The 11152-nt window shown below is 40.5% G+C and overlaps 1 protein-coding gene across 1 annotated transcript; it reads left to right on the forward strand.

Annotated features, from left to right (window-relative positions):
* Positions 1–10117: 10117 nt before the first annotated feature.
* LOC127122069 (uncharacterized) lies at positions 10118–10882 on the forward strand. The gene has a single exon (XM_051052476.1). The coding sequence runs from the start codon at positions 10118–10120 to the stop codon at positions 10880–10882; it is 765 nt and encodes a 254-aa protein (XP_050908433.1).
* Positions 10883–11152: the final 270 nt, after the last annotated feature.

Raw genomic sequence — 11152 nt, forward strand, 5'->3', positions numbered from 1 at the left:
CTTGCTTTATCTTAAATACTAAGGAACATCTGAACAAGTTTGATTCCAAGGCACAAAAAGGTATTATGTTAGGATACTCAGAACGCTCTAAAGGCTACAGAGTATACAATACAGAAACCAAAATTGTGGAAGAATCAATTCATGTCAGATTTGATGATAAGCTTGACCCTGAAAAGTCAAAGCTAGTTGAAAACTTGCAGATTTGGAGATCACTCTTGCAGGATCTGACGAGAAGATTGAAGCTCCAGAAGCAACTGCCAGTCAAATTCCAGAAGGAACTAACTTCCCAGTAATCCCAAAGAAAGCTAAAAGCCGCCTCAACATATCTGAAGAGTTGATTCTGGGAAATAAGGACGAACCTGTCCGAACCAGGTCCACCTTCAAGACCTCTGAAGAAACTCCTTTGGGACTAGTATCTCTGATCGAGCCTACGTCCTGTGATGAGGCACTTCAAGATAGCGACTGGGTTCTAGCCATGCAAGAAGAGCTAGATCAATTCACAAAGAACGATGTCTGGGATCTTGTTCCTAAGCCCAGAGGCACTCACGTTATCGGAACCAGATGGGTGTTTAGAAATAAGCTAAACGGGAAAGGAGAAGTTGTCAGAAACAAAGCTCGACTGGTGGCTCAAGGTTACAGTCAACAAGAAGGTATTGACTACAATGAAACCTTTGCTCCAGTCGCCAGGTTAGAATCTATTCGCTTACTTGTGTCATTCGCTATAAATCATTCTATCAAATTATATCAAATGGATGTCAAGAGCGCATTCCTTAATGGTTATATATCAGAAGAAGTGTATGTCAACCAACCTCCAGGTTTTGAAAATCCAAATTATCCAGAACATGTCTTTAAACTTAAGAAATCTTTATATGGACTTAAACAAGCTCCCAGAGCTTGGTATGAATGATTAAGTAATTTTCTTCTGGAACATAATTTTATCAGAGGGAAAGTTGACTCCACACTCTTCTGTAAAAACCTTAACAATGATCTTATGATATGCCAAATATACGTTGATGATATTATTTTTGGTTCAGCTAACGCCTCTGTATGTCAAGAATTCTCTGAGCTAATGCAGGCAGAATTTGAAATGAGCTTAATGCAAGAACTAAAGTTCTTTCTAGGAATTCAAATCAACCAAACTTCAGAAGTCACGTACGTTCATCAAAGCAAATACATAAAAGACGTTCTGAAGAAATTTGATATGGCTGAATGCAACTCTGCAAAGACTCTCATGCATCCAACCTGCATTCTTGAAAAGGAAGAAGTCAGTAAAAAGGTTTGTTAGAAGCTCTATCGTGGTATGATAGGCTCCCTTCTCTATCTGACTACTACTCGACCTGATATTCTCTTTAGTGTTTGTCTCTGTGCCAGATTTCAATCAGATCCTAGAGAAACTCACTTAACAGCAGTTAAGAGAATTTTCAAATATCTGAAAGGAACTCCTAACCTGGGCCTGATGTATGAGAAAACATCAGAGTATAGACTTTCTGGTTACTGTGATGCAGATTACGCAGGAGATAGATTGGAACGAAAAAGCACATCTGAAAATTGTCAGCTCTTAGGAAACAATCTGATATCCTGGGCCAGCAAAAGACAATCAACCATAGCCCTCTCCACGGCAGAAGCAGAATACATCTCAGCATCACTGTGCACTACTCAGATGCTCTGGATGAAGAATCAGTTAGAGGATCTGCAAATTTTCGAGAGTAACATTCCTATCTTTTGTGATAATACTGCTGCCATTTGTTTAAGTAAGAATCCCATTTTGCACTCCAAAGCTAAGCACATTGAAATAAAACATCATTTTATCAGAGACTATGTTCAGAAAGGGGTAGTAACATTGAAATTCATTGATACAGATCATCAATGGGCCGATATCTTTACTAAACCCTTAGCTGAAGATAGATTCCTCTTTATTTTAGAAAATCTGAACATTCAAAACTGCCCTGAATAATCTGTGCCTCTGAAGTTGTAAAATGAGACTCTGATATAAACACATGGATTCTGCCTCTGACTCTGATACTTCTACCAAAGTTAGAAGTTATCTGAGTAAGAATTCTCCAGGAACCAATCCTTTGGTATTCCTGAAGATCAGATAAAGCAAACACGTGGAGTGCCTTGCGTCTGACCTTGGAACCTCTAGACAGCTGTCTAGCAGTAATCAAGGAACAGTCCCTTGAAATCTCCTCAAGCAGTGTACCAGCTGTTGGGATTAGACATCATTTATGAGATGTAATCATTTCTCCCTCCAAACGTGCTAACTTGGTTTTTGTGCTAAACTCTGATTTGTGTGTCGTTTTGCATGCGCCCTAATTTGGGTATTTAAACACATTCATTTCACACATTGCACACTCTTCACTCTCACGCACTCTTATAACCTCAGTTCTCTCAAGGCATTTCTGCAAGCAGTTCTTCATCTTCATCTCAGTTCTTCATCAACATCATGGATGCTCAACAACAAGCTGTGTACAACTTCTCTCAACAAATGGGTTCAAGTGAACAAGTTCAAAGCTCAAGCAACCCAACAGTTACAGGTGTCACCACAACACCAATCTACAAGGAGCCTCACATTCTCGATCGTGAGCCTCATATTCATCTTGCAACGCCATTTGATAAACTGGACGTTTTATGTGAATCCTTGGTGGATTTTGACAACATGAAAAGGAATGGCATAGACCTCACTGAAGAACTCAACAAACAAGGTTGGGGAAACTACTTTCAACGTCTCTATGGTCTAGTTTACCCAAATCTTGTGAAGGAATTCTAGAGATTTGCTGATGTTGATGATCACTTCATTGTCTCCTATGATCTGGGAGTCAAGATAGTGATAACTGAGAAGTCCATCGCTGCTCTTCTAAGCATGGAGAAAGATGGAGGCAGACGAATCTACAACATCAATCCCAGGGCAAAATACATATCTCAAGAAATTAACCCAACCATTTTCAAGCAGAACGCAGAAGGCAATCCCTCCAAGAACAAGGAGCTACTTCAGAACCTCCGAGTTTGGCTGCAGATCATTCTAGGTACCATCCATCATCGCCCAGCATCAAACTCCTCAAACTACATCAACACTGATCAAAAATGCATGTTGTATTGTATCCACAAGGGACTGAAGCTCTGCCTCCCAGCACTTCTCTTCAAATACCTTAGAGACTCCGTACGAGATACCAGAAATCATATGAAGCCCAGAACTTACATCCCTCTGGGAAGACTCATCTCAAATGTACTAATAGAAAGTGGTCTCGTGGACCATCTAGTAAAGCTCAGGCTCATGGAGGACATGGCAATCGACACTGGTAAGCCTCTGAACGCCAAGAATCTGAAGAGCATGGGGATTCTGGATAAGGTCAACGTTAGACCTACTCTGGACACTTCTTGGGATGCTTTAAAAGATCAGAGGAAAAATCCCCATGGTCTATATCTGTTCTCAAAGGAAGAGCCTCGAGATGTAATCCTCTTTTATCTACAAGGTCTGAAGGACGAAGGAGTGGATATCTCAGACTTCAATTTAAGCGATCTACCAGATAAAGCTCTGAACTTCATGAGGCATAAAAGAGGTCCCTCTGAGAAGACATCGCAGGCGAAGAAAGCAAAACTAGGAGAATCCTCCGGATCAAGACCTCCAGCACCTCTGCATGAGCCTTCTGGTAAGCCTGTCTCTCCTGCTCCCTCTGCACAAACACAGCAAACTGCTTCTGCTATCCCTCAACCAACTCCCATATACACTCAATCTGAAACCTCCCCTTCAACCACCAGAACATCTCAGCAACCATCACAGAAATTCAACCTTGCCACCACCACCTTACCCTTATCTGAAGCTGAAAAGCTAAATGAAACCACCTCTTCATCCTCTTCCCCAGAATCACCACCTACTTCATCATCTCATCTGACACAGAATTCTCTGACCACTCTTCTCCCACTCTAGCCCAACTTCAGACTCAGAACCTTGCCTCACAACAACCACAACAATTTCCACCTGAACCTGAAGTAACCTCACCACCCACAGAACAACCAAACCTAACATCATCTGACGTTCAACCCTCTGACCTAAACACTTCTGACACACCCCCACTAAACACTTTCGCTGAACCACAAACTTTCAACCTAAGCCCTCCCACTTCTTCACCTCTACCATCTGAACCACAAAACTCCCTATCAACCCTAGAGGAAGCAATTATGTTGTTTGCAGGAGCATCAGTTGACAAGGTCAAGTCTCTGACCATCAACTCTGGCATCAGTGATGATCCTTCCTCTGTTAGGACACACTGGAACAGAGTTATTGCCTGGATGATCTCTGAGGCCTTCAAGCTGAAGAACCTCTCTAAGAAAGTCGGAAACGACTTCATCAGAGACGCTGAGGCAAGACTACAGGAGCGCTTAGCCAGAGAAGCTGAGGAGCAAGCCAGAAGGGAAGCAGAAGAAAAAGCAAGGCAAGAAGAAATTCAAAGGGTTAAGGAAGTTGAAGCCAAAGCTCTAGCTGACACTGCTGCTGCTGAAGCTGAAGCAAAAGCTGCTGCTGAAGCTAAAGCTAAAGCCACTGCTGAAGCTGAAGCTCTCCGTGCTGAAGAACAGAATGCTCTGACTCAGGGGGAGTCCTCTACCTTTGTCCCTCTGGTTCTCAAGACTCTTGAGGAACTTCAGAAAGAACAAAAGGAAGTTCAAGCCAGATTGGATCAATAGGACACAGTCAACTCCAACATCCAGAATCTGCTGACCCAACTGCTTCAGAGGATGCCTCCTCCTCCCAGCCCTTAGGCACCTAGGATTTTTTTTGCTTATTGCTATCTGTTTCTGCTTGTTTTTGGCTCTCTGTTGTTTATGCTTTTATCTGGATATATATATATTTTACTTTCCTTTATCTTTGCTAAGTCTTTTTGATTCTGACAAAAAGGGGGAGAAATAAAAATAGCTCTGATGAAAACATATCTAAATCCTTCAGTACTCTGCAAACATATTATTCAATAAAAATCTCTATAGCCTTTTTTTGACTCAGATATTTGCAGAAGAGTATCTAGAAACATCATTCCATGGGAGCTCTGGTAAGAACTTCTGAACTCCCAGGCTTATCTTAGGGGGAGCTCACTTCTATCTGATCTGATAAAGTTCTTATATCTGAATGTTTCATCTACTAATTAAGATGGTTTTGTCATCATCAAAAAGGGGGAGATTGTAAGAACAAAATTAGTTCTACAATAGAATCCAGGATTTTGATGATAACAAAGGATGAAACCAAAAATGGCACCCTAACGAAATTTCTCTAAGTGTGCAGGACTCTGAACAAGAACAAAGGAATTTGATCGTTTTATCAGATACAGAATCTAATCAGATTCAAAGTACTAGAAGATCAGAAGCATCTGAAGAAGAAGCGCGCTCTAGAAGTTCTGACTCTGAGCAAAACAGGACAGCAGAATACCAGAAGATCTAAACTTCCTCTGGAATCAACTCTGATGATCTAAAAGACCAGGACTCTTAAAAGCTCTGATGTAACTTTAACACAATCTCAGATTGACAGAGATAACGTAGATTCTGACGAAGGTTCTCCAAGTCCAGAAAGAGTAACGAAAACAACAACTTCAAATGGAAAGAAAGTATATTTGGAAAGAAGTTATTCAGGGAGACAATTTGGTTATGGCAAGAAACACATAAGTAATGGCATTAAACTCTCATCAAAGACAAATATTATGCCATCACTACAACGGTCCTTTCACCACTATATAAAGGACAGCATACTTCAGTGAGAGACACACCTGAACGCACAGAATATTTTCTATCTTCTCTCTTAATTTTTTTCACGAGCTGTTGCTCATACGTGAAAACACATGCTTGCTCTATTTGCTGTAATATTCGCTTGATCTTAGAAGCACTTTAGATTACAAATTCCTTTTGTTAAATTGATTTTGTTCCTCAAGTGACTCTGCATAGTCTGTATACTTGGGAGGACTAAGAGATCTTACTCTTAGACATTGATTGTAATAATCTTTCAAGATTAGTGGATTAAGTCCTTTTTGAAGGCGAAATCACCTTGGCCGGGTGGACTGGAGTAGCTTTGTGTTATAAGCGAACCAATATAAAATCCTGTGTGTTCTTATTCTGCAAAAGCGCTTATTTTCCAAAATAATTCAAACCCCTCTTTCTTGTTTTTCTCACCTTCACATGGGAGGTGAGGAAGTTTTTTGACCTAGTTCTTTTGCGTTATCCAGTCCTTTACTAAAACTTATCGGTAGGACTGAGTTCACTGATTTAGCTTGGCCATTGGTTTGAGGATGCTCCACCAAAGTAAAATGTTGTAAGAGATAAAGGTCTTATAATAGACCATATATTCTCTTATTTTCAAATTGTGTTCCCTTGTCTCTTACCATGACATATCGAATGCATCACTTGGTGATGAAATTCTGATTGAAAAAACAGAGAAGGTTATTGCCAACATCTTCTCAAAGGTACTTATCTATATCCATTTATTAAAATAATCTATGGCTGCAATTAAATACTTCATTTGGCATGGGAATATTGGAAAAGTTCACTACGCCAAAAACTGGAATAGACAGCGCCCCTTAGAGGGCGCTTTATTACAAAAGCGCACTCTAAAGTGAAGAGAAAAAATAAGGAGCATACTATTGGAATAGACAGCGCACTTTAGAGGGCGCTTTTGTAACAAAGCGCACTCTAAAGTGAAGCGAAAAAATAATGAGGAAATGGAGGGACACCAATAGAGGACGCTTTATTGAAAGCGCCCTCTAAGGGTAACCTTAGAGGGTGCTTTTGAAAAAGCGCTCTCTATGTCCATGTACATTTCCAGTTTATAAGGCGCTTTTGGAAAGCCTTAGAGAGCTCTTTTAGAAGCGCCCTCTTAGGCCCCCTTTAGAGGGCGCTTTTGTAACAAAGCGCACTCTAAAGTAAAGCGAAAAAATAATGAGGAAATGGAGGGACACCAATAGAGGACGCTTTATTGAAAGCGCCCTCTAAGGGTAACCTTAGAGGGCGCTTTTGAAAAAGCGCTCTCTATGTCCATGTACATTTCCAGTTTATAAGGCGCTTTTGGAAAGCCTTAGAGAGCGCTTTTAGAAGCGCCCTCTTAGGCCCCCTTTAGAGGGCGCTTTTGTAACAAAGCGCCCTCTAAAGTGAAGCCAAAAAAAAATAATGAGGAAATGGAGGGACAACAATAGAGGGCGCTTTAGTGAAAGCGCCCTCTAAGGTTACCCTTAGAGGGCGCTTTTAAAAAAGCGCTCTCTAAGTCCATGTACATTTCCAGTTTAGAAGGCGCTTTTGGAAAGCCTTAGAGAGCGCTTTCAGAAGCGCCCTCTTAGGCCCCCTTTAGAAGGCGCTTTTTTTACAAAAGCGCCCTCTAAGGTCCCCTTTAGTAAACATTAAAATTATAACATATACTGCATGTCTCTTTATTTTCCCTCTCTATAAGCTATTTCGTTTACGTAACTGGGTTTTCTCTCTACTGCGATTACTCTCGTCCTCCGTTCGTTCTCCCTCCCTCACCGTCATCGTCGCCGTCGCCTTTTTCTGCTGCTGCGTTCACGTTCACGTCCACCGTCACTGTTCACTTTCTTCTCCATCGTTACCGTCACCTTGAAGGTATTTCTCTTCTCCATCTTTACCGTTCACTTTCTTCATGTGTTTGATTAGGGCATTTTCTAAACTTAGTTTTACATTTTGTGCATTATGTTGATTAATGTTGTTTAGGGCAAACTGAGTTTTTTATTTCTGATTGAAAACTGATATCATTTGAAGTGTGTTTGAGCTTGTGCTTGGAAGTTTGATGATTATGGATGCAAGTTTGTTCATGTTCCAAACACCATAAGTTTGCATTGGTCTTTTGCATGCAGTAGGTGTGTGTGAGTTTGTATTCAATAATGATAAAAAAAAAAGAGTTTAGATTGTTGTAACATGAGAGAAATGGAAGGTATATGAATGTGTTCACGTATTGAATCATTGTCTTACTTGGGTCTTATTGAATCATTTCTATATTACAGATAAAATGGCTAACCAAGACGATACCCATGACGCGAATAGATCACGTAACAATGTTGAAAAAGAAATCAAACGAGGATTGACTGTTATGAAGTCAATCATTCGTGCAAGAGACAAGGGTGTAAAATTTGAAGTACATTGGAGTGCTAAATGTAACACCCCAAATAAAGAAAAAAAGAATTATTTAATTAAGTTGATAATATAATTATTAATTTAATTAAATAAATTGGATTATTGGATTATTATTATTATTATTATTATTATTATTATTTGGGAATAATAATATTTGGAAAATATATATATAAGTGGGAATAAAGAAAAGGGTTTCATTCTTAACAAAGAAATTTCACGTGAAACTCAGAGAAGCTGCAGAGAAGAGGAAAAAGGGCAAAGAGCCGAAAAGCACGGTTGAGGAACGGAAAAGCTAAAGCTTAGAGAATTGCCGGATTATCTCAGGTAAGGGGGGTTTATCATCGTTTAATGGGTATTATAGATTAACATGTCATGGGTAGTGAGAAGCCGTTGATTTAACCCTAATTGGGACTGTATATGCTGAAATTGACGTTGGATAAACCGTGTTAAAAACTGCAAATTGAATTGATAGTTGTGTGAGTCGTAAATGTTAGACTATAGCACGGATCACAATTAAAAACTTGATTCGGCACTACTAAATTACAGACAATTTAGGTTTTCTTAGAAAGGGTTTAGATGCGGAAGCGGCCGGAAAACCTGATCTGCGTGAAGCTAACAGAACTTTGGAATAACTCAGAAAAACTGAGTCTGCGCGCGAGCGGTCGACCATAGGGTCGGCGTGCGCTGACCCGTGGTGCCTGCGCCGACTGCATGCGTCGACGCAAGGCATTTTGCGCCGACCAGTGAGTTAAGCGTCGACCCCATGCGTCGACGCAAGGGGCCTTTGCGCCGACTCCCTCCAGTTGAGCAGAGTCTTTGCAGAGTGGAAGATAGTTAATCTTTTTATGTTGAAAATGTGATTGGTGATTGAACCATTGTAGTTAATCGTGAGGAATAATTTTGTTGGGTTTTATGTTGTGAAATGTTGATGCAAATATGTGATAAGTTGTTTTATTGAAAACTCTGAGTTGTAGGCTGATGAGCCAAAGTTGAATATAAGTTGTTTCGTTGAAAATACTGAGTAGTAGGCTGATGAGCCAACGTTGATTTTAAGTTGTTGTTGTTGAAAAAAAAGCTGTTGTGTTGCTGTTGCTATTATGTTGTTAAGGTTGCAAGTCGTACATGCCATATACATTCATATGCATTAAGTCGGAGCTTTGTCTCACACCACGTTGGCCTGGATTGGCAAAATTATGGGGCTTTTGCTCACACCACGTTGGCCTGGATTGGCAAAATTTTAAGTTGAAAGTTGAAGGCTTATGCCTTGATGCCCACTAAACTGGCAGTGATTTTAAGTTGGGAGTTTTACTCCAAATGGTACCACATGCATGAAGAGTCGAGTCTCATTGAGTTGCATTTTATGTTGTTATTGAGTTGCATTGTATGTTGTTATGAAGCTGTATTGACGTTGTGATTGAGCACGATATTTTAGTTGATATGCCGTAAATGACTGCAGGATATAATTAGGGTGATTTAACGTATAGAATTACTTAACATAACATGATAAATTATAATATTTGTTATATCGATTGAGGAACTCACCCTTACAGCTATATTTTTCAGGTAACGAGCAGTGAGTCGAATAGAAGCTAGTGCTTGAAGTCTAGTGTGGTTAGAGGGTCATGCTCTGATAGATGTAACATCGGGACGGGATGTTTGAATTGTTGAATAAATGTTAATTTTAAGATATTACAGTTGTTGAATGATTTTATCCGCTGCGTATTTTGCAAGGAGTTTTATGTTGAATTAAATAATGAGCATGACTGCTTTTATGTTGAAATTTTGTGAAGAAGTTGTTATGTGACACCCTTGAGTTGCAATATTTACTCTGATATGTATGAATTATTTGTTGTTGTTTTGATTAAATATTTGGGGTATTTAGAAGGGTGTTACATTAGTGGTATCAGAGCAGGTCGGTCCGTCCGGCCAGTTGTCGTGTCGTTTGTCTAACAATTGTGTATTGTTACCAATCTAACTTTAAGTTGTGTTGCATTGATAAGTTGAAATGGCTGGAAGGAATGACGCTGCAATGGCTGCCGCAATGCAAGCAATGGCACAAGCCGTGCAGAACTTGCCAAATGCTGGTGGAGATGCTGGATCACGTAGCTTGGCGACTTTTCAGAGAGAGAATCCGCCGGTGTTTAAAGGAAAGCATGATCCAGATGCAGCCTTGGGATGGTTGAAAGAGATTGAGAGAATCTTCCGTGTTATGGATTGTACTCCAGCTCAGAAGGTTCGGTATGGAACTCACATGCTAGCAGTCGAAGCTGATGACTGGTGGCTAGAGACTCACGAGAGGTTGACTGTGGCAGGTGAAGACGTTACTTGGGATGTATTCCGTAGGGAATTTCTGAGGAAGTATTATCCAGAGGATGTCCGTGGTAAGAAGGAGATTGAATTCCTTGAGCTGAAGCAAGGAAACATGTCTGTCACGGATTATGCTGCGAAATTCGTGGAGTTGTCCAAATTTTATCCTCATTACACTGGTGCTGGTGCTGAATTTTCAAAGTGCATCAAGTTTGAAAATGGATTGCGCTCTGAAATTAAGAAGGCTGTTGGGTATCAGAAGATACGCATTTTTACTGAATTGGTTGATAGCTGCAGGATATTTGAAGAGGACAATAATGCTCATTATAAGATTGTCAGTGACCGCAGGGGAAAGCAGCATCAAAACCGTGGCAAGCCGTATGATGTTCCAGCTGGGAAAGGGAAGCAAAGAGCTGCTCCGGCCCAGAGAACTAGTGGGGGGGGGGTACTCCTGTTGGTATAGTTTGCTTCAAATGTGGTCAGGCTGGTCATAAGAGTAATGTATGCACTGCTGAAGTAAAGAGGTGTTTTCGCTGTGGTAAGACTGGGCATGCAATAGCTGATTGCAAGCACAAAGAAGTGATTTGTTTTAATTGTGGCGAAGAAGGGCATATTGGAAGTCAGTGTCAGAAGCCGAAGAAAGGGAATCAGTCTGGAGGCAAGGTCTTTGCTTTATCGGGTTCTGAGACTTCTGCTGATGATCGTTTGATCCGAGGTACGTGTTATATTAATG

This window comes from Lathyrus oleraceus, chromosome 2 (genome assembly GCF_024323335.1).
Source record: "Lathyrus oleraceus cultivar Zhongwan6 chromosome 2, CAAS_Psat_ZW6_1.0, whole genome shotgun sequence".
NCBI classification, from domain to species: domain Eukaryota; kingdom Viridiplantae; phylum Streptophyta; class Magnoliopsida; order Fabales; family Fabaceae; genus Lathyrus; species Lathyrus oleraceus.

What these genes read in the sequence shown, in the direction of transcription:
- LOC127122069 (XM_051052476.1), top strand. Translation starts at nt 10,118, where the DNA reads ATGGCTGGAAGGAATGACGCTGCAATGGCTGCCGCAATGCAAGCAATG.